Here is a 24,830-nt window from a genome sequence, read left to right on the forward strand (position 1 = left end):
AGCGAGGCAAAAGAAAAGAATTAGAAGAAAATTATATATATATAAATAATAGAATAAATAAAAATAAAAAATATATTTTTTTGTCATTTTGACCTTATACTTTTATTTTTTCACTCAATTCCAAATCAAAATAAAATTGAATTTTAAAAAGGTTTTATAAGTTTTTTTTCCCATCAATCTCTTCCCCTAATTTATCTTTTATATTTCATTTAATTCCATTTTTCTTTTATATTTCTTTTAATTTCATTTATCTTTTATATTTCTTTTAATTTCATTTCTCTTTTATATTTCTTTTAATTTCATTTCTCTTTTATATTTCTTTTAATTTCATTTATCTTTTATATTTCTTTTAATTTCATTTATCTTAAACACTTTTCATCTCAATCAAACATATTCTTTAAGTGAACCCCTCTGAATCATACAGATCATCCTCTGCTGAAAAGTGAAATCACTCAGGAACATATAATCAAGCCAAGCCCATCAAACATCCCATATGTCCATTTTTGGGCCTTGATCGGCCCACAAGACGCTCATTTGCAGAGATCTCTCCACTTCCTCCCATTCTTCATTCTGAAGATCTGAGTCTGCACTCTGCAGCATCTCTCTATACAAAACGAGTCAACTCAGCCGAGTGAGCCTTTCGGAGTGCATCTCGGTCGGTTTCATCTGAAACAGTCGCTTTCTTGGTTAATCCGGGTCGAATCCGTGGAGGATGGCGGATCCGGCGAATACGAAGCTTGGCAGGATGCTATTGGACGAGATCACCCCGGTGGTCATGGTCCTCCGTACCCCACTCGTCGAAGAGTCCTGCCGGAAAAATGGCTTCTCCCTGATTGAAATGCTCGCCCCTTTCAGCAATTTTAACAATATTGACGGTACAATCTGTAAAGCTTAGCGCAACCTATTTGGGTGCTAGAATTGCCGCGCTCGAGTTTTCTAAGTTGTTTCATCTGTTGATTTTCAGTGCCAGTGAGGACAGCTAGTGATCAGCCCTACAGATTGAGGAAATTTAGATTAAGATTGTTTTACGGTTCGGAAGTTCGTCAGCCGAATATCGAGGTGCGTTCTATTCTGGAAGTTCTTACTTCTACGCTGGTTTCGGCTGATTGGTGATGAGCGTGACAGTGACCTATACATACGCATACAATTTAAACTTGTTAATGGCTGTGTATGCCATGTTGCGGATAATGAAGGCTAAATTTTCTCGCACCACACTATTGTGGAACTAAGCAAGTGACATATCTTACTAAATGTTTAATATTAGCTGAAAAAATCAGTCATGGCCTTGAATGTGGTGTGTATTGGGTTTGCTGGGCGGCTTGTACAGAGCGTCAGGCATTATGTCATGCATTACAGTTCTGAACCCTCAAGTCGGAGAAAGGGTTATAACATAATTTGTGCTTGTGTGTGTAGTTCTCATCTCCATTGAATTGAGGCCTCTATACTGCTCAAATGTCAACACTAATTCTTGGAGTGAGGCCTCTATGCTGCTCAAATGCAAATACCTAATTGTTGGAGCCCGTTACATCTAATTGTATAATTTCCCCCTTTAATCACAACAAATAGGTATGTTTGACTTAAAAGTAAAGAAAAGTTCTGATTTTTAAGTCTTAATATTAGGATTGGTAATTGGAAAAGGCTGAAATGCACATGCTACATATTGCAGACTATAGGTATTGGATATGTTCAGTTTAAAGATTCATAGGGCCATTATTTTTATGGTGTACGGTTTCAAGAAGTATATTTTCTTATCAAGGAAATTGTTTCCCCTTGATGTTTCACTGCACAATTAGTTTGAAAAGGGAAGGTATCTCTCACTCTTTGGTTTATACATGCTCTCCTATTGCTATTTTGATCTGAAGGAGTTGATGTCCCTGCATGCTAAGTTGACTAAAGAAAGTCAACCCAGAAGGGAGATTAAAATTAAATGCTTGGAGTTTAAACTAGAATTTTTAAGTCCTGCCTTAGTACAATCTATAAATTTCAGACACTGAGTTGTTTTATTGACAAATAGGAGAATACCAAAGTCAGGACAAACTAGCACTTTGGGCAAAATAGATGGAATCACAATAACAACTTTGAAGCTAATGTTATGGAAAGTCCTAAAACTCAATTTTGTGCTAACACTAACCTATTTTTAATGATTTGTCTACTTTCAGTTGGCACTTGTTTGGCAAGTGTATTTTGTAGTTCAATCGAAATCTAATTTGGAGGCTGAGAGAATTGTGCCATTATGAAATGTTATCATGCTTTTCCCTGTGTGTGCATTTTATATGGAAGTGTTTCTTATTAAATTAATCAAAACACCAACGATGGAGAGAGTCAAACATATACACATGTTTCCGATGAAGTATTATACATATCAAGTATAATGTGCAGCCTGATTGGAATGTAATGTGCATTGCTGTATTTCTTACTTGTTGTCCCTTGCACTGAGTCAGGCTATATGCATAAGGGATCTGTCTCAGTCCAGCAAATAATTATTCTGGGTATCTACTAGTTGTATGCCTAACTCTTTCATCCGGTAAAATTTGTACGAGCAACCACCTAATGACCCAGAAAATAGTTCTGTGATCAGCTAATTGTGTTATTCATTCTGTGTTAGTCTACTAACATAGTCCAGATAAGTAGGTGCATAGTTTGTAATTTTATAAATTCTGAAATTAATAAACATTCAGGTTGCAACCACTTATATCTGTCATAAAGAAGTGGTGTTATATTCATGAAAGCCTAAGTTCAATAATGACTTCAGGGCATTATGTGGGCGAGTAATTCCTAAAGATGACATGTTATTTATGTCATAGTTGGCAAGGTTTTTACAGTGTTTGTTTTTGGCACTCTGGCTTGGTTAAGGTAAATTGCCTAACAGGCAGAGTGCTCAAGAATTAAATTGCTTGACATTCATTTGAGTTTCAAGGATTATATCTACCTCAAATTGATATCTTCTGATTCTCTTGTGAGCATAAGATGACTTTGCTATGCCCATTGATTTTAAATGAATATTTCTTGTAATTTTCTTACTCATGTCTGAGTAACATGAGAATTATAATAGCAAATAAAGATCACTGTCAAGATCGTGAAATTGTTCTACATCAAACATGGTAGGCATGATTTCTCTGGCTTTAATGTGCAATATGGATTTAGCATTCTTTTTTATCACTCTCTTTTTCATCGTCTATATTCCTAGAGTGGGATGTACAGTTCCTGGATTCAGATCATTTTTTATGTTTGCTACTTGTTCTCTGAATCTTATTACTGTCCATCCAGGCTGCAAAGGAGAGATTAAAAGAAGTTATCACTTTTTCTGGCGATAAAGATATTTCCGATTTGTGTTCAGATCCACCAGACATTGAGTCCTTAATTGCAAGTAAGCTATACACCCTTCTCTATTTAATGCTGAAAGTCCTTTTGCTTTGATAAAAAGAAAAAATTACTTGACACTGCCAAGATATCCGAGATATGTGTCTATGAATATGTATTTTGAAGGGTGGAACATTTTAGGTAGCAACTATGTGTAGACATCTCCTACCTTAATTTTTAGTATGTTGTGAATATACTTTATTTACTTCTGAGGTCCTTAGGGGATATAATAATTTGACTATATCAAGTTAACATCTTACATCCTATATTGAGAATATTAGCTGTGAGTTCTGAGTGAGTCACTCTTATTTTGTTCTTGCAGTCTCTAAGCAGGAGATGGTGCCATCATGGTTTCAAAATTTTAACAAAGAGCTGATTGACGTCGTCGCCTTTTCGGAACATGAAGCTTTTGATCATCCCGTGGCTTGTAAGTTTGTGTACTTCTACTCGTAAACACGTTTTTTGCACCCTCACGTGTATTTTTTTGAATTGTTTCTTTCAATCTGTTGTACTGGAAACTGTTTGAGGTCTTTAAGTGATTACTTATAGTTTTGCTTTTCATTTGGATGCAAATAGGTCTTGTGGCCGTCTCTTCAAAGGATAAAGATCCAATTGACAAATTTGTTGACCTCTTCAACACGAACCAGTTGCCTCCTCTTCTTAATGATGGTGCTATGGATCCAAAAATTCTGAAGTATTTTTTGTTGGTGCATGATAATCAAGACGGCATGTTAGAAAAGTATCTTGCATCTCCTTCCTCTTATGCTTAAATTTGGATCATGCAGACTACTTAAATTTCTCAAGATATTTTACATATATAGATCAACATACTTGGTTTTGAATGTGATTTATGTGAAACACAGTTAATAAAATATATGTAGATGTATTTATTATTTTGCATTATAAGTAAAAAAGTGTGACGCAGCAAAGGATAAACACTCTACTGCAAATGTGAATGCCTTCTCTTGGGATCTTTAACTTAGTAGGGTAAATGAATACTTTGTCACTCTCTTGCTGAGTCCCTTCTGTCTAATATGTGTCTAGTCAAGGATTTGTGTGGGGGCATACCTACCTTTTTGATGAGATGAAAGAATATTGAGAATCTTCCGTATTCATCTACTCAGGTGAATATGCTTTGAAGACAAGAAGTATGACATATGGATGAATGGACAAAGAACCTAAAAGATCATTTATTAAGGACTAGATAGAAGTTGAACTTGCTAAAATTCATTGAATTGTATACCTGGGATAGAGTCAAACATGTGGATAAAAGAATCCGTTGTGCTTGGTAGATGATTGTAGTTCCCTATTAACTTAGCGACCATTGGAGAGAAGGGTTGTATCCTTTAACGATATGATGCTCTTTATCAGTCAATTGAGTACTATTCTTGGTCGTTTCCTTTTCGTATTTGTGATTTGTCATTGAATATTACTCATCCTCAAGAATAGCTTAATGCTTGCTATATTTCATGCACATGTGAATGTATATGATATGACTGAATAACTTTTTACTATTTTTCTTTAAAGTAAAAGGACGGTTAAGATGGATAATATATCACTCTTTTTAACTCATCTAAGACATTGTACCATTCAAATATGAAAAACTCATTCATGATGGAGAACTACGATTTAGTTTTACTGGCAGTAAACCCTGTCTTGCTCAAGAACTTAGAAGTAGAACTCTGACAAAGATGAAATCATGACAATTGCAAAGCAATGAAGGAACGGCAATGCTGCGGTCTTCCTTGTTTCTTGGCTTTTAACAGCAGTTGGCAAGTTTTAACTGCTGAATATGAGATTTTTCAGATTCATACTTTTTATGCAGGGCATCTGGAATTCTGACAGAAATGAGGAGTGCATTTGGTGCGAATGATTGTCGGTTATTGTGTATAAACTCTTCGACAGATGGCGCTGAAGAACATCAAGAAAATCTATGGGCATCTTATGTAAGGGAAAATTCCTAATTTGTCATTTGTCTCTTACCTCCTTTAAGCTCTTTTATTTACTTCTCTTTCTTTCAGAAAGCTAGCATTTCAAATAGCAAGCAGTATGGTTGCTTCCTTAATGCTGATGACATAGAAGAGGTAGTTTCATCAGGGTCTTGACTAATTACTTTACTGGAAAATTTTATCTACCACATGATTATCATCAGTCATTTTATTGAACCGTGCAGTTGAGAAGTACAATGCATGATTTCTCATCTAAACATATCATTCCACATATGGAGCTGAAGATTCGTGTACTTAATCAGCAGGTGTACTTTGTACTTGAAGTTGTTTGGTTAGAAATTAGATTTTTCTTATATTTGCTCTTGTTCCTTCAATCTGATATCTTGTAGCCCAGATTTCAGCGACAAGGAGGGGTTTCAGAAACCAGATAAGAAATTTATGGTGGAGAAAAGGGAAAGATGATGCACCAGAGAATGCCAATGGGCCTATGTACGTTTGAGATTTACGAAAATGTCTAATAGTCTGCATGCCTGTATAGTTATTGTAATCCTTCATTTTCAGTTTTCTCCATCTAACTTGGCTTACTTAAGCACCGCTGAAGGTACACATTTAGCTCCATAGAATCTCAGATACGAGTTTTGGGTGATTATGCTTTCATGTTACGGGACTATGAACTTGCATTATCAAACTATCGGCTTATTTCTACGGATTACAAGCTCGATAAGGCATGGAAACATTATGCTGGCGTTCAGGTACTTTTTCTTTCCTGTCTCACTTTCTTTACCTCTTTCTTTTGGTTGGTAATGCTGTGTGCATATGAATTGCCATCTGCTAGACCCTGCAATGGACATATTGCTTTCTATTTTGGTTTTCTTTACATGTGCAAATTGGAATTCTCTTTCGTGGCTGAGTGAGCAGACTGCTTCCCCCTTTGTTTATATTTCAAATTATAAAATTTTTCTCACTCTTTTCTTTTTATATCTACATGTATATGTGTGTATTTATATGTATTGTATATATGTTACATATGTGTTGCATATATTTTTATATATATTATGTATACATACACACAAAACACAAACAGACACAAACAGATAAGGTAATTTATTGAAAAGGAGGAGCTGAGCGGGATGTGGGTGGGGCGAGGGCAGGGTCGGGTGCACAGGGGGTGAAGGAGGCGGGGCGGTGAGGGTGACAGTGGCCATAGGGGTGGGGGAGGGATGGCAGCGATAGGCCTGGGTGAGCGCGGCAGTTGCAGTTCTGAGGGGCTGAGTTTGGGGCTGGGGAATTGGGGAAGGCGAAAATGTAATTTTAATATGTTTTTTTTGCTTTATGATAATTCGATTATAATAATTTGACATAATTATAAATAATTATTTCTAATTAATAATAAATTATTTTTCTAAATACTTATTACATACAAAAACTATTTTAATTTATACTTTATTAAGTTTAATAAATATTGAAAAAAATAGTGGATAATGAATAACAAATAAATACTAGTTTAAAACTGAAAAATTTCTTTTAATGTTAAAAATTTGTAATAATTACAAAGTGAGATGATGTTTGAATTGAAACTTATAATCTAGTAAACAATCTTTTAACATATGAAACGTAATATAATATTAATTGAACTGGAAAATTTTAACTTGAAAACTTTTAAGATTATAAAGTACATTGTTATGAAATTTAGACTTAAATTAAAAAAATGGTGTAATAAGTACAAATTATATTTTGTAAATTGAAAAGTAACTTTAATTGGAATTTCTTCAAAGCTTTTTAAATAATTCAAAGACAGCCTTCTCATGTTCATTAATTAAAGATATCCTCTAGGGACATTATGGTCCATAAAAAGTTTGAATTCCTGAAGACCACAGAGGTAAAAATGGATTCTCAGTGCAATGGCAGATGACAGTTTTTTTCCGGGCCTGAAATGTCTGACATGGGTGTTAGTGTAATGACAATGACAGTTCTTGTGGGTGTATGCAGAATTATGCAAAAGTGAAAGCATAGTAGTGAATGGCGCATGGCGCAACATGGCTCCAAGGGCTCCTGGAGCCATGGCGCACGGCGCGGTCCACGCCTTTTTGATGGACGACGCAAATGTAAAAGACAATCTAAATATTTATATATTTAGTGTTTTCCAATTAGAACAATGTAAAAGAAGTTAAATAAGACTATTAAACAACCAATTCAACATTAAAAAAAAAACTTCATATAATTAACATATAAAACTGATAACTTTGATTTACATTTATACTTTAAATTAAAAACATAGACTACATACTACATAGTTACATTACTTAGTATCAAAATTAGAGACAATATAAGAAACAGAAAAACATAAACAGATTAACAGAGTAAGTATATGATCATAAGAAACAGAAACAGAGTATGATAATAAGAAACAGAAATAAATAGAAACGGAGTAGAATAATAAGAAACAAAATAGAAAAGAAAAAAAAAAGAGAAACGGAACAAACTTCTTGGTGGGCCGTGGGCGGCAGCTGTGGCAGGCAACTAATAGTCGTGTCTGTCTCTTCACTCTTGATTCTCTCTTAAAATTTTAGAACTCAAGTTTGGAACATGCATGCAGAAGCAGCCCAAAAGTCCACAATGACTTTACATCTCCTCTTTCTTTATTTTATAAGGTTATTAGGTTTTTTTTCTCAAAATTTTGATGGGCTCAGCCGCCGAGGCCTGAAAAGTCCTGGGTTCGCAAAGACGCGCCTGGGCAACAGCCTGTATGGCACCCAGGCGTGCCATAGGCCAAGAGCAGGCCTCTTGCCATTCTCGGCCTATGGCGCGCGCCATACCGCACCACCGACTACTATGAATGAAAGATGGTTGTGTAATTTCACTATTCGGTCAGTGGGTGTCATTGTATTTTACCCTCTAAATTGTATATAGGCATCTATAGACAACATAAAGTAAATGACGCAATTCATGCCTAGACATGAAATTACTATGACTTGACTTCTTTATTGAAAAATCATAAGCATCCCAAAATTTTTCTATTTTATCTTCACATCAATTGATCTGTTCTAGTTGCTTCTTGTTTCTTCATTCCCTTAGTTCTTTTGCAAGCGACATTCATGTCTTCCTTTTCTCCTTAAAACCATCACGTTTGTGTTGCTTAATCCATTTGAGTAATACATCAAAGAAGCCCAGACTTGCGTTTCAGAGAGAAATTTGACTGGGTTGATGCTCATTGTTTGGTTAAATTTGATTGGGTCCTGAACAAGATCAGAAGCATGCTCATTGTTTGGTTAAATGTATTGTTTTCAGGTGCCGATATGAGATATTTGACTCAACTACTTACCTTTTTCTAACTTCTGGAAATGACTGTGGTTTCTTGCTCTTCTGCTATCTTTTCTTTCCTGATTGTTTTGAGTTGTGATCTTGATTGCTTTCACAGGAGATGATGGGACTGGCTTATTTTATGTTGGATCAGTCTAGAAAAGATGCTGAGTACTGCATGGAAAATGCATTTAGCACTTATTTGGTAAGAATAAACTTCACTTGCCAAGTTCATTCGTTCTTTGTATTTCTCCTTTTTGACGCAAGTCTGGAATTTGCTAATTACTTACCATTTTCAGAAAAGAATGAAAAAATAAGATCATCCAGGGGAACATTATTCTAATGCATATACATATCCAGAAAGATGTTACTTTCCGTAATTTTGGAAATCTCTGGGATCATATGGTACAATAGAGAAAATACGATATCTCATCAGCCAGAAAATGATTAATAGATCTATAAATATTCAGGCATGCTGTTTATCAGTCTACTATTCTTTGAACTAATAAAGCAAATTGAGGAAAAACTGCAAAATTGGTAACCATGTGTCACGTTTCATCAGTGTTCAATCTGTGCATAATAGTAGAGAAAGCCCACTGAGCTGGCAGGGTAAAGAGAATCAGAGACATGTATCCAAATATGCTCTTCAAACCTTGAATGCAAGCAACCATGCATTTGGAAGGCCTCAAACACCTCATTTTCTTTTCTGAGCACTTATGGTCTTATGATGCTGATATATAATGACTGACAATAGTAGGAGGAAATGCATTCTGAGATTTGTTGACTAAATGAAGCACATGAGTTTGTAATTTCTGGTAATCTAATTGTTACCTGCAGAAGTAAATTAGTTATGATGATCAAGGGAACAGACTGATGATGAAGTAAGTTCTGGAAAACAATTAGAATTGAGAGTGGTGTAATACAATGACTGATAAGGAGAAAGTGGAATGAATCTTGATGAGGAACTCCTGAACATGTGGATTTTAACTATATAGAGGCACAGTTGTGTAGATGGAAACGGGAAGGAGGTCAGGAATAAGGGAAAAGAAAGTCCTTGGAAGTGAAGGGCATTGTTGTTATCTTTACTTTTATTTAGCCTTGAGCTCCTTGTATCTTGCTTATTGATGGCTATGTGCTTTATTCTTTTTGTAACTTGTCTACCATTTACACTCTGGTTATTGGAGTAGATGCTGGCACTCATTTCTGGTGTTGGACACGGATATGATTTTAAGCATCAAACAACAAATTTGTTCAAATTTTAGAAACATGAATACATCTGACACAGGTTTGTGGTCATCATCGAGTTTGAGTCAATATTTGCGAGCATCAACAATATTTACATTAATTCTAGATTGTCAATATTTGCATTAATGCACTTGAGCAAAGAATTAATTGTACTTGGGATGGTCCTATGAAGCAGCAACTTGTTGCTTTGATAGTACCCTGTAGCCTTATTTTTTGTCTTAGGGTTCATATGATTCTTAGAGAGTTATGTTGCTGCTGAAGCTTGGACATGCGTCCAGGGTCATGATGGTTTAGTGGCATCATCTCAAGTCTGACATGAGGGCATGCTGAACTATGATTTTAACTAATGTTGATGCGTCATGGGCTATTCATGGTGTTCTATTGTTTAGTATGATACATGTACTTTTGGCTAATTTTAATACCTGCGAACAGGTGCAGACTCCAAATAACTAAATGAAGTGGGTTTTTTGGACCAAAACTTTGTTGACTTTTTAGTGCAAAATACAGCACAGCTTTATAGACTGGTCCGTATTTCCTGAAATATTTTTCTTTGTCAATTGCTTTGTTTCTTTCTTTGAGGAGCGAGTTATAAATGTCCATTTTCATGAGTTAAAAAAAATAAAGGATCATAATTCAACAGAAAGACTTTGTTTGGGTTGGTTTGAGGGCATATTACTGCCAAAATTCACTCTAGAATCTAATTTGGGAAGAAACTGATGGCATATGGCTTAAAGGTAATGTCCTTAAATCCATTCGCTGAGAAATAGTTTATATGACGGATATTGAATCTCTTTTTGTGAAGTTGTTCAAGATGAAATTTTGAATTAAGTATAAAATATGAAATACCATCTATAGTTGAACTAATTTTAAGGTTGCCAATTTTGAATTTTCTGAACTTAATAAATCCAGGAAATGGATGGGTTGAAGTTGGTGATTCCATCCAGTAACTCAAAGTGGTTAACAAGAAGATTCTCAAAGATTTGAAATTAATTGTTTATTCCTGAAAACAGAACAAAAATAGGTTAAAGTAGCTGCCCATGACATTTTACAGGCAGGAACATGATGTGCTTTTCTCCCCCCTTCACTTCATTAGATCAAGAATTCTGGAGTTGGTGAGTAAATGCTAGTTAAGTATCCGGAACTAAACTCTTAGCCTCCGCGATTTAGTGAACTGGCAATACTTATTGCTACTTTCAGTATCCTTTGGCATCAATAGTTAGCATGCCAGGAAAAGTGTTTTTATCTTGGAAGTTGTGTAGTTGGAACGGCTCCATGATCGAAATCTGGAGCACTTGCCAGTTTAGGTGCTTGAACCTAATTGCAGTTAACATTAAGACAGTATATATGCAAAATGAATTCCCTGTTAGTTGCTATGACATGATGATTTGATCTAGAAGAATTATACTACCTAAGGTGTTTCTTTTGTCAATCCAACATCAATTTTTTGAATAATATAAACCATTTGACTTCAGAAAATTGGGCCATCTGGTGGACGGAACGCTACACGTTGTGGTATTTGGTGGGCAGAAATGTTAAAGGCTAGGGATCAGTTCAAAGATGCTGCAGGTGTCTATTTCCGAATCCCTGGTGAGGTAATGCCTATAATTATGAAAATTAAACTATAGGCAATTGTTCTATTCTTATCTGAAACATATCATTGTTAGGAACCCCTGCATTCTGCGGTGATGCTTGAGCAAGCATCATACTGCTTCTTGTTATCCACACCAACCATGTTACGGAAGTATGGATTTCATCTTGTTCTTTCTGGAGACCTCTACAGGAAATGTGATCAGGTAATGATTCTTATCGAAGTACATAATTTATATCTTCTCATGATACTATGATCTGAAGGAAGTTATTGCCGTGCCTTTTATCAGACAAAACATGCGATTAGGACATATAGAGGTGCTCTTTCTGTCTTCAAAGGCACAACTTGGAGGCACATCAGAGATCATGTCCATTTCCATATTGGAAAGTATATTCCGAGTAATCCTTTTATTAGTTTAATACCATAAGTATGAGACTCTATGGTACTAAGTTCAAAAATGTTTCAGGTGGTATGCATTTCTTGGAATGTTTGATGAGGCTATTAAACACGTGTTAGAGGTCCTGCCCTGTGGTCATCAAACCAAGGCAACACAAGAGTTGTTTCTGAGGGAATTTTTCCGAATTATTCAGGTTGCTCAGACTAAGTTGCCTTTATTTTCTTCTAATCTTTGCTTCTCTTTGTTTGCTGGATAATAAAAAGTCATTGGAGTCTAAAATACAAATTATCTTTTCATTTTCTTTCTTGCCTTAAGATGCAATTATGATTGATAATTTCAAAATGTACTTATTTCATTTGCAACTAATGCTAATAACAATCATCTAAAAGAACTTTGCTACCTGTTGGCACTAACTTGGGGATAGATGGGCAGCCTTTTTGTTCATGCCAACCGTAACATCATTGCATTTGGGTTCTTACTGTGTTGCTCCCTCCTGAACAGTCTATTGGTTTTACTTGTTTTCACTTAGGATATAAACTCTGGATGGATTCAATGACATTATTGATTCTTTCCTAGTACTAACTTTGAAGTTTGAATTCTGCTTATCTTTTTTTCAATCCACTCTACAGATTTAGGCTTACCCTTGCATGTTCATGTTCATATTATCTTGCGCAATTTCACTGATATCCGTCTTTTACTTGATAATCTAGGAAACGGGGAAAACATATGAGGTCCTGAGACTTCAGTTGCCTGTGATCAACTTTCCTTTAATCAAAGTTGTTTTCGAAGATCATCGTACTTATGCATCTACTGCAGCTGTAAGTTATTTTGTAATTTTCTTAACAATGAGTCAGTTATGAGCTGATTTTTTGTTTTAATTTGTATGCGTCTTTGATAACTCATGTGACGTTGCTGGTCAGCATGCTGAGTTCTTTCTGATGTATTGTTTTCTGTTCTCACCTACAAAGATTATTCTGAGTTACTAAGAACAACTGCAGTACCAGTTGGTGGTTCAAATGAGTTTCTCCCCAGTCTTTTGGGAAGTTTTGGATCCACATCTTTCCATCTTGTTTATGTTCATTTATCTGGGTAATAAGATAGAGCTCCCCAAAATGTAAAATGGATGATTTCCTCTCCCAGACAAGCAGGTGAATTACCACACAGAAAAGTTTCAAACTTTGTTTTCATGTCTCGAGCTTAGAGTATATTCTTACTGTTCAGGGATTTGACATTAAGTTAGAATGCCTGCCACTTTATTTCTGAAATTATAACATGCATCTCCTTTTGGGACAATTGGGTTGACTGGTGGGTGGAATGTAGTTCACATATTGGTGGAGGATCTCATATTTTCTCTTTATGGAAGTTGCCAAGTGCCAACACTGGCCTGGTGACCAGAGTAGTATATGCTGTATGCATATTTATGTAGTTTACACCCTAAGTCTGCATTGTATATTTGCCAAGCTTGTGCACCCTTGGTTGAACCTGTATGTAAATCAATATATAAGATGTGGCCTCCTAGAGTGCTTCCATAACACTCAAGGGGCTACAGCCACATGTGAGTGATTTAATACTGTAACTGATTGAAGTTATTGTCTGTCTGGTTTCTTGTTAGATTGAATCCTCTATCTCTCACTATCTCTAACTCTAATTTGCCAATTGGTTTGACACTGATGTTGACTTGAGGGCATATTAAATTAACTATCATATTATGAATCACAAAATTTACTTTGTACATGGATATTATTTATTCCGATTCCCTATTTGTATTTTGTACTTCAGTCCAGTGTTAGAGAAAGTTTGTGGCAATCTTTGGAGGAGGACATGATTCCATCACTATCAGTTATGAAGACTAATTGGCTGGAGTCGCAACAAAAGGTTTTACCAAAGAAGTACAAAGAATCAAATGTCTGTGTTGCTGGAGGTAGGAAGGTGATACTATATTTCTAGTTCATAAATCATTGGTATATCAGGGTATTTTTTCCATGCCATTTCCCCTTTTTTGGGGCCAATGTTGAGATGGTTACTGGGATTTGTTTGACATGGCTTAGTTGGTTATTACCTTTTTTGGCAAATTATAATCGGCATGAAACTATGACAACATATACGCATTATTGCATAATATCTCCTTGCGTCTGAATGAATTAACCATGGCTTCTGTTTACATATACGTTCACTTTATAGTTGAAGAAATGGATATTCCAATAGCCACCATCTTTGTAGTTTCTTCTGGGAAAATTCTAAAATAGTTTGGTTTAGCATGTACTTTAGACGCCCATGAGTTCATTATTCTGTTTCACCTGAATCTCTGAAAAGACCTTTGGTTGTAAAAATTTTGTATGAAGTGCTTGATTTGAGATATATGAGAAGAATTTAGGACACTCCAAGCGTGGCTGAAAGGAAGACAAAAGTCTACATGATAATTTTATACAGGGAATTGATGTCACTTGCCTTTATGGACAAAAGGAAGGGGCTGCTTCTTTGGGTGGGGAGTGGGGTTGTGGTGTGAAGAGAGAGGTAGTACGTTTTTGTGTTTATCTTATATTGATGCTCGAGCCACGTTAATTAGAACTCTCATACAATTATTTATTGGGTAGGTCTTTTCTGAAAAATTTCTGTATTAAGATTATCCTGCTGGGTCATTACCGCAGGGTGGAGTTTCGTTTTTGTTCTATCCACCTGCAAGTGTGGTTCACAACTCACAAGGCTGTGAAGTAACCTTACTGAACAGTAACTTTGTCCTAAACACAATATCATTTTTTACTGCTCAAAAATCGACTATTCAGTCTGTTCTATTGCAACATATTCACTACTCTTTGATAAACAAATTGTTTCTTTTTTTTTTCCCCTCTCCCTCTCTTTTCTCTGAAAGCCAAATTGTACTAATTGTTATTCCTATTGTTATCAATATCTGCACTCTGTCCCTACCAACATCTGGATTTCTGTTTCATGATTTTGCAGAGGCAATTAAGGTGGACATTAGTTTTAGAAACCCTCTTCAGATTCCTATATCTATCTCAAATGTTTCCCTAATATGCAAGCATTCAGCAGAATTTGATGAAACAGAATCAGGTACATTCATTTATTTTAGTTCTTGTTCATGGCTACTTTATTATGGCCTTTTCCTAGACATTTGAACTAATCCTTGTTCCAAACCTTTCTCTTGATTATATTATTGTTGTTGTTGCCGTTGTTGTTATACTTCTCCTTTAAATCTTTTCTTAAGCTACAATTGATATCGAATCCAGCATTAACTTTGATTAGCATTATTTTGAGCAATGCAGATGCAAATGGGTTTTTGATTGATCATCAGAATGACAAGGAATTGAGGGCTGTATCAAATAGTGGGTAGGTTTTCATGAATATTTATAGATTTAGTTTGCCTTATATACCTTTTCTGCTTTAATGATTCCTTTTTTTTGTACATATTGGACGCTGATAGCATTCACTTTCTTAATGCAGGGAGTTCAGCTTAGACACATCTTTATTTACTTTATCAGAAATTGACATTTCGATGCGAGGAGGTGAAACTATTTTGGTGAGCCATACACCCTAACTGCAAGTCTATTCAGTGCCGCACAAGAATCCCCTAAATTATAATAGAATATAGGGGAGTGCCTATATTGGCACCAAGGTCCTGAAGCTATTGTAATACTACAATTGTATAAAGCATGTAAAATTTATGTCTCTCTTTTCCCTGAGGAACTTGTTTCAATTAAATGGGAACTTGTCTTTTGATGATGGCAGTAGCGAAATAATTCTCACAGAATCTAAGTACGTCGGGAAGGAGGGTGATATCTTGGACATTATTTTTTAAGAAAGTGTTAGACTAGCACTAACATTTTGCTGTTAGAGTCTATCTGTTTATTACTTCTATTATATAATTCTTTTATCCCATCTTTCCAAGTACTCTCATCAACTAAGAAGACAGACTTTTTCCTTATACTTGATCTCAAGGGGGTGGTGTGAAAAGAACTAGAGAGTGAGGGAATATAGTCAGCGGTATTATGGTTCTGTGCATCTAGTGGACTTCAATGAGAACATGAGATAAATTTCATATCTGAACTGGCCTTTTAAAAAGCATTTGTTAACTGATGATGAAGGTTTAGTGTTGTTTTCTTTAGTGTGCTCCCTGGTTTTTGTTTGATGAGTTTTGATGTTATTCTTTTTATTATATTTTCCTTTGACTTACTCTTGATTTATCATTTAAGTTATATTTTCCTCATTTAGCAAATGTGGTATTCAAAAATCTTCTTGGAGATTTTTCTTCGATTTGTCCAGCATTATTTAATGCTTGACTTTTACTACCCGAAGATTATATACCGAAGAGAATTGATGTCAAAGTAATGGTACTAGCGTAGGACCTAAAAGAAACACAAGTTGGTACTTCTCTGATAGTCAAGAATCTTCTCAGTTACGAATGCATTATTTTTGTTCCCTTTTTGCTGGCATTCTGAAATTACCAACTTTTCCTTTCTTGCTCGTCAGGTTCAGCTAACAGTCACCCCCAAAATAGAAGGCTCCTTGAAAGTAGTTGGTGTTAGGTGGAAACTCTCTGGTTCAGTGGTTGGAATTTGTAACTTCAATTCAGATATTATCAAAAAGAAAGTCACTAAGGGGAAAAAGAAACCAAAACAGCCCGTGAAAGATAACCTACAGTTCTTGGTGATAAAGGTATCTCTTACTTCTTTTTGCAGTGCATCTGTTGTTCTAGGAGTAATGTAGGAATTATTACGTTATCTGGTTTTATTTTATTAATAAAAGTGTTATCTTTCTGCTGTGACTTGCTCTTATCCAGAGTCTACCCAGGCTTGAGGGTATCATTGACAACTTTCCTAAAACAGTTTATGCTGGAGATCTCCGCCGTCTTACATTAGAGTTGAGGAATCCATCAAAAATAGTTGTGAAGGTATTTATTCCTTTCTTAACCTTGGTTCCCTGTTCTGTGCTTGGTAACAACTTGCTGCATGTGAATTATCAGAACACTACTTTGTTTACGGAAGATGTGTTGTCTTGTGTATCTTGAGGTTATGTCAATGGTTAATTTTCTTAACTCGAAGCACCTCAGTTCTATCTTTCTTTACCTATTTATTTGGCTGGAAAAACATTTTTTTTTAATTGTGAGCAACCCTTTGTTTTGTGCTATTTTGATGTTTCATTTCATTCTTTGTCGATGAATCTTAGAAGCACCTTTACGTGGAATACTCATGAAGTGGTATCGACTGGTTTTTATTTGGTCAACTGACAGAATTCTTAGGAGACCCCCATTTTCCATGTGCTAATTTTCAAGTTGGACCGATGTTTATTAAGGACAGGCGAATGCTTTAAAATTTGGACCTAACTTCTAAATGTTTATTTATGCAATGGCTATTTGGATTTCTTCTCCCGTATTCAATTCTGACATATTATTCAAATGGGAGATGCTGTATCAATAATCTTCACAAGGTCCTCTGTAATGATGAGCAAGTTCTTGGCCTTTGGAACTCTTCAGAGTTGAATTTGAGCATATAAAATTCATTTGGTTCTATTTCTAAAAGTTACCATGTCATTTGGTATGTTGTGCTGAAAGTCAACTGATACAGAGACATAACCATATCATCAAAAGTTGATTTCTTATTGATATTATAGTCTGGTCATTTTAGGCCTTCAAGCTTGTCCTAAAATCTTGTAGATTTACAACTTACTCATTGTTTGTTTTCATTGTATTGAAAGATATGCAAATTTTCATATTGAGGCATAGTCTTTTATGTCTTCGTTTATGTTGTCTATATGCTAATGCCTTAACAGCATTAAATGGCGGAAAGCAGCTTGATTCATTTTATCAGCCATGATCTCTGTTGGCAGAATTTGAAGATGAAGATCAGTCATCCAAGATATCTTATCATTGCAGATCAGGAAGTTATGAACTCAGAATTTCCTACTTGCCTTAGAAAGCAGGAGAGTTCGTCAGAAAGTTGCACACAAGTGGATGCCGCCCGAGCAGCAAGTAGCTTATTTGTGTTCCCTGAGGTCAATGTGCTCATCTATGTTTTACACTATATATCATCAACAATTTGACCAGTATGTGATTGGAACTATTTTTTTTCTTTTTCTGTTTACAGACAACAGCAATTTCTTCAGAGACGCCGCTTAAGTGGCCCCTTTGGTTTAGGGCTGCTGCCGCTGGGAGCATTTCACTGTACATAACCATTTACTATGAGATGGAAGATGAATCATCCGTTATAACATATCGAACTTTACGCATGCATTACAATCTGGAGGTATGTTCTGAAATAGGTGATGATGTTAATTATTGTACGATTAACAATTCTGCTGGTTAACTGTATGTTTTTTCTAAACTTTTTGTTAGTTTTTATTTATTTATTTTTGTAGTACCCTATATCCAGGTTGACATTTGTGTTGTGATATTTCCTTGATCCTCATCATAGACATTATGGGTTTTGCTTGTCAATTAACTTTTCTGAATTTTGGAAAGTTTATTTGGCTGTATATTCCAAGTGTCAGTTCATCTGGTAGCAAGTTGAAATTGGGCCCCTAAATGATATATATATCTCAAAGATACATCTGCATTAATGTCAACAACTTTTGTCCTGTTAAACTAGGTGCTGCCATCTCTAGAAGTATCATTCTGGACCAGCCCTTGTTCTTCCAAGTTGCAAGAGTTCCTTGTCCGGATGGATGTTATCAACAGGACCAGTTCTGAGAGTTTCCAGATTCAGCAATTATCATGTGTTGGAGATCAGTGGGAACTTGTGTTGCTCCAACCAGTGGAGTCTGTCTCGCCTTTGGAAGTTTTAATTTCTGGTCAGGCTCTGTCATGCTTTTTCAAGCTAAAGGTTCGTAGTGATATCTAGAGATTTGTTCAACTAACTTTCTGGAGTGCCTTCTCAATTTCTTATGGAGTTAATTGCTCCGTGCTCAACTTTCTGAAAAGGGCATGATTTTGCGCAACTGGGTATTATGCCCCTATGCTTGCACAATAAATATGTTAAATCTGGAAAATTCGCTCCATTGGATCTGTAGTCTCCCATATTTGTTCATAAGTATGCCAAGTAGAGTAACATAGTGAACATGGCTACCTTCCCTCTGCAGTAGTGCTGTTGTACTTGAAATACTTTGCTATTCCCAACCATTTTTTCCACTTGTCTTATCTTGCAGACTTCTGTCCTCTCATTTAAGTAATTTCCTTTGTTTTTATAATTCAATTGGTTTTGGTTTCAGAATCGCAGAATAAGACAAAGTACTGAAGAGAACACATCTTCTCTTGCCACGTCAGGGAGAGCAGACGTGAAACTTGTTGATGGTGATTCCAGAGGGTTATATGATACATCCATTTCACCTTTCATTCTTTTCCACCATCATGAAAGAGTGCACCAAGAAAGACAGGAACAGGTTTGCTAAATCTTGTTCTTTAGCCTGAAACTAAAAGTCTGCATGACTTTTATATTGCGTGTTTACGTAGTCCTTTATTTTTGTGATGCCGCCATGAATTCTAGGTTTAAAGGTGAACAAGTGATCTGTCTTCTAAATAGAATGATGGTTGGCTTACCCTGACTGGGCGTATTTACTATTTACATAGCTATTGAATTGGCTTAGATGTATGAATGCATGGTTTTGTCTAATATTCTTTTTTTCCTTGCCGGCACAAAGTGGGGTTTGAAATACAATGTCTTGAGTTCTTTTCAGTTTCCTGAGGCAACATGTCCTAAAACATTAGGGTTTGTGCTATGAAGGTTGTATGGAGAAAAGAACACGAACCATCCAATTCTGGGACTTGGGAATATCACTGATGTCACACAATAATGCTGTTCTTGTTAATTTTCTAATTGTGAATCAGTTTGTTTTTACAGTTTCCATGTTGATGTCATTAGGTTAATTTTACAATTACTATACTTCCGTATTAGGGCCATGGAGGCACGGTCGACTTTATCTTGATATCTGAGTCATGGAGTGGCAGTGATGCTGGGTTATCAAGGACCACAGAAGTTTTCTCTCATCATACGTGTCACTGCAGGCAAGTTCCTTTCATTAGAGTTGCATGTTGCTGAAACACCAATCTATGTGTGATCCAATGTTTGAACCCTTCGCAGGAAGGCCCAGAACAGAACAAACATATATCCCACTTTATTAAACTTCTTTCTTTAGATTTTATTGAAAAATCCTTGTTAGTATCATGTATATACATGCATATTTACATTCCAATTATTGTATATTTTGATGCATATTAAAAAACACATTTAAAGATTTGATGTGACACCATGAATTAATGAAAAAATATTTACCAAAGGCAACGAAAAAACAGAAACACCAACATTTTTTCAAGTAGTTTCTGAAACACCCTTCGTCAATAAAAAATGTAAATTTATTCAAACATAATGGTTTAAAGCTCCTCTACATTTGCATCAATGATCCTTGATAAGTTTGTGAATCTGGTCAGTGTCATTCAATTCATTGACACTTTTTGTTGATTGTCAGATGCTCATATATGGTCTTTTATTTATCTGGTTGTTTGTGTTTTTGCTTATCAGAGTTGCGAGTAAAAGCCCAATATGGTGGTCGATGAATGGTCCCCGGTCAGTGAGGCACGACTTTTCAGCTGCTTTCTGTGAAATAAATCTTAGTATGACTGTTTACAACTCCTCAGAAGATGTTGTATCAGTTCGCATTGTCACCCTTGATTATACACCTGCAACCAACTCCGCCACCAGTGCTGCCTCAGTTTCTGGAAATGAAGTGGGTTGGCATGATACTTCTCAGCTGAGTGAAATTAAAGTGACATCTGATGTCATTGGAAGTCGAGGTGGCAAGGCCCCATCAACGGACAGTGTTTCACCTTTCATTTGGTCAGGAACAAGTTCAACTCGATTCAACCTTGAGCCCTTCTCTTCTGCTCAAGTTCCTCTCCAGATTTGTGTGTTCTCCCCTGGTACATTGGATTTATCGAACTACATCTTGTATTGGAATCTTGTATCCTCTAGTGATGGTGGACATGATGTGGATGGACCCAAAGTCTCGTCTGGTACTTGCCAAGGTCATTCTTATCATGTTGCGGTGCTGCAAAAAGAATGAATTGAGCTGTGTAAGCTTTTTCCTCAACTCAGGAGTGGAAAATTGTTTGTAGTAAATTTTGTTACCTTACAGCCTGTAAATCACAATGATTCAATGTATTATTGTAGCGATAGAAAATTTGGATAAAAATTCATCTAGGTTTTTTAACTGGGAGGCAAAAAGAAGTTGCCCCTCCCTTTAAATAATCAGAAGGGATGACTTGTCGCAGAAACCTCTTATTGACTGTATATCTAAGCACTTCACCCTTCACTGCGCAACCAATTTTGTTTGGAGAAGCAAGAGTTTGCCCTGCTGTTATGTTATGTGATAATTGTAACAATTCAACTTCCTTCAGGCTGAAAGCAGCACCTTTCCTCTCTCTGTTCACATTCCCTACTTCAGTTCATCTTTTGGGTACTTATAAAGTTACGAAACTTCCATAGTTCAATTTGAAATTGTGACCCAAAAGAAGGGGATTGGAGTCGGATTGCCCGATTTCCGATTCTATTGCTCAATTCTGTGCGCCCAAACAAATTTTAACTTATGTAAAAGGGTAAATTACATTGACCGTCCATGATAGGTCTAATTGATAGGTAAATTACATAATTACAAGAATATCTTTTGAGGTTGTAAGTATAACATATGTAAATACTTCTCCAGGAGGAAAAAAACTTGTACAAAAACCTCTTGAGGTGAATTACATCAACACCTTTTTAGGGAATGGGTGAAATTTTATAAAGAGTAAGGAATGTTTGTATAATTAGATGTAAGATCTGAAATAAAATGTATACATAGGTGCCAAACATGATGTTTAGTGTTAAAAGAAAAGAAGAAAAAAAAGTAATGCTACATCATGGGGAGAAGTTCCCTTGAAAGCGTGATTTCCATCTCCACTTCCCCCCACGTCTTTATTATGTTATTGTTACATGGCCATGTTCCGGGCTGCACATCCATCCAACTTGCTACTTGATTTCCTTTGAAGGACCAACATATTTTATTGGTTGATCGAGCTTTGTATGACCAGGACCCCATAATATTGTCTAGTCAATTAACAACTCGTGGAGGAATGCAATTTTAAGGTGCTCATAATCCTCAACGCGCTTCCATTCTATCAGCTGATGAAAGAGAATTTAAAATGGAACTGTTGACTGTGCTTTTATATCAATTGTGATAGAACAGTAATGTTGGATTAATTATGCGTCGTATCCTAAGTGTAGGAGGGAAGCCAGAGCTAGGAAATTTAATGCCAGAAATAATCAATCAAGGATAAAATGAGGCTAAATGCCCCTGGAAATGAAGAAGTTGAACAAATGAAAAATGATTTACCCCTACTAGTAGTAAAGGTATATTATATGCTAGAAACAACACCCATCTTCCAACTTCGACAAGTTGGAAGGGGGGACTAGCCCCCGGCCGGGGTACGCGGACACCAACCGTGAACCTCATCTATCCCCAAGAAAATAAAGAAGAAAACAATAACCTAAATCGTCAACAAATAATAAACACATCTGGGAGTAGATACAATGACAATAAAAAAAATATTTAAGAAAAGAAAATATTGCGAAAAAGTACTATTGGCAAAAACAAAGTGGAGGGGGAATGGGTGAGCTGAGATGAACCTGATGATGAATCAGTACCATGATAAAAACAGACCTAGACAACGCCACCCCTGATTTTATGCAAATCAACCGCTATCATTTCTTCCATGGCTGAAGAGAGAGAACTATGATCAAGATGATAATTAACAGGAGCACAATCCCGAAACACGTCCATTTCCTGGTATTCTTCTGGTGCTTCCTGGCAACCTCCAGCTGATGAGTCCCACCTCTCACAAAAGAATTTGCCCTGTTCACCTGGCTCTCAATATCATCCAGCTGCTCCCCCTGGCTCTGCACCAGTACCGCCATGTCCAAGAAAACCTGATGCAATTCCCTCAAGTTCTTCTCCATCTCCTTCACGGCGTCATGCCTCTCCTGAATCTCCATTATCGTCTCCATCACCTGCCCTCTCCCCTGCTCCTGAATCGCCTTCTGCAGAAACGTCTCACTCTCCCCAGTTTCTATCAGACGATCCAGGATTTTCTCATCCGGGTTTTCGCCCGTCACCGTGTAGTATCTCCGCTGTACGGTTTCTCGGTACTCGGAGCCCATTTTTTGCCTCAAGTCGTTGAATCGGGTCATGGTGTCGTGGAGCTTTTTCCTCAGGCCATTGACGACTGAAGTACGGGTGCGATCGGATGAGCTGCCGGGGCCGCAGCCGGGGAGGCTGCGGTTTGCTGCGTTGGATCGGTCGAGGGCTTCCAGGCGGACTTTGATGACTTTGGCTTTTTTGAGAGCGGCGGAGATATCGGCGTCCATGCGGGACCGGAGGTCTTTGATGGCTTTGGCGCTGTGGAGGGTTTTGCTCTGCTCGTGGGCCGCTTGGAGTTGGGTATAGAGGGATTCGAGGTCGCCAAGCTCGTCTTTGATTGCTTCAACATCTTCAAAGAACCGGTCGAGGTTCACGCCGCCGGTGGAGCCGGAGTTGGTCATCTCTATGGTGTGAGAATCCTGGGCGGGGGATTGGTCTTGGCCCCGGAAACGAGAGAAGGATCCTGAGAATAGATCATTCATTTTGGTTCCCTGTTCTTAAGATTTACAGTAATTATTTCCGGCTGGATCTGCTTGCAATCAGATTCGAGAAGGTGAAATGGAAAAACTAAAGATTCATAAGAAAGAGAAATCTGGAGCTGGATATACTGAAACTGTGGGGGTTTATGTTAGAGAATGAATCTTGAAATTTCTGTACTGGGTGGATGATTTAGCAGGCAGTTGTTGGCAGAAGCGTTGAATGAGTAAGAGCGCGGTCCTGGTTCAACAACAAATAACTTCCTTCTTCCTGTAAGAATATGGACACCTTAAAGACGAGAAGAGAGAGAGAGAGAGAAAAGTCAACCGACAGTGATGTTTTCAGGAAATAATAGGCAAATGGAAGTAACCAGGAAGGATGGAACGAAAAGGGCCTTTTGCCGTGTTTTTAACGGGACTGCGATTTCCCGTCCTGGGGGCTGAGCCGAGTAACTTGTAAAACGTGGAATTTCAAAGAATGTTCAAATCCAGCGTCCATGTATTTTATTCTGGAAAAACGCGTAGTCAGGACAACTTCTCAAGCCGGAAAATGAGTGAAATTTCAGTGCCATAATGGGCTTGCGGATCCTGTAACTTTATGCACATAATTAACTGGAGCAGGTCCTTTTGCTTCTGTTGATAAGTATAACTTTATCGCCCTCCCCCCCTCATAGTAGTCGCCCGCCTCCTTCTCTCTCTAATTTTTTGTATTAATATTATGTGTATATTGCATGTATAATTATAATTTATGCTTTCTAAAAAAATTATTTTGATATTTTTTATTTTTTATCAAAATTATATATATTGTATAAATATGTATGTGTATATTTAATTTGTATAATTGTGTAAATCTAAACCATCAATCTAATTAAAATAAATACGAACAATTGATTTTTTATGTTAATATGAACCGCCTGATCTAAATAAAAAGAATCCAATTCATTAATTTGTTTATTAAATCTCAACTATTAATATATATAAAATATGGTATAACAATTTATGTTTAGAGATATAAGCATTATTTTATAAGTAAAATTTAATCGAAATCAAATATCACAGGGCAGGATGCATTTTGCCCCTCAATCTCTGAGGCTAGAACTAAATGGCTAATCCAAGATCGTCTATTATTTTTTGAGCCATATTACGATGAGCTGAAACTTTAATTGGCGAACAAACAATGGATCAATGTTTATGTTTGTTAGTAATAGTTACTTTGATGATCCAACATGACTTTTTCTTTTTATCTATAAAAAGAAATGCTCCTTCACACTCGACACTGTCGTACTAATTTTTTGTAAAGTAAAGAAAGTTCAATTTTTTAAAATTTATATTAATTGATA

The 24,830-nt window shown here is 36.4% G+C and overlaps 2 protein-coding genes across 2 annotated transcripts; one reads left to right on the plus strand and one right to left on the minus strand.

Moving 5' to 3' along the window:
• Positions 525–22,423, plus strand: LOC105173995 (trafficking protein particle complex subunit 8). The gene is made up of 28 exons (XM_011095940.2): positions 525–875; positions 965–1,059; positions 3,268–3,367; positions 3,683–3,787; positions 3,937–4,099; positions 5,186–5,306; positions 5,382–5,444; positions 5,534–5,614; positions 5,704–5,798; positions 5,911–6,061; positions 8,728–8,814; positions 11,327–11,446; positions 11,519–11,647; positions 11,732–11,829; positions 11,909–12,032; positions 12,550–12,657; positions 13,619–13,760; positions 14,798–14,908; positions 15,121–15,184; positions 15,299–15,374; positions 16,325–16,510; positions 16,635–16,745; positions 17,681–17,845; positions 17,938–18,096; positions 18,439–18,672; positions 19,058–19,228; positions 19,741–19,850; positions 20,365–22,423. The coding sequence occupies exons 1-28, from the start codon at positions 713–715 to the stop codon at positions 20,903–20,905; spliced, it is 3,873 nt and encodes a 1,290-aa protein (XP_011094242.1). The 5' UTR covers positions 525–712; the 3' UTR covers positions 20,906–22,423.
• On the minus strand, positions 22,187–23,841 carry LOC105173994 (syntaxin-121). The gene has a single exon (XM_011095937.2). It carries the CDS (start codon positions 23,494–23,496, stop codon positions 22,579–22,581), a length of 918 nt encoding a protein of 305 aa, XP_011094239.1. The 5' UTR covers positions 23,497–23,841; the 3' UTR covers positions 22,187–22,578.

The sequence above is a fragment of the Sesamum indicum genome, linkage group LG11 (genome assembly GCF_000512975.1).
Source record: "Sesamum indicum cultivar Zhongzhi No. 13 linkage group LG11, S_indicum_v1.0, whole genome shotgun sequence".
Taxonomy (NCBI): Eukaryota; Viridiplantae; Streptophyta; class Magnoliopsida; order Lamiales; family Pedaliaceae; genus Sesamum; species Sesamum indicum.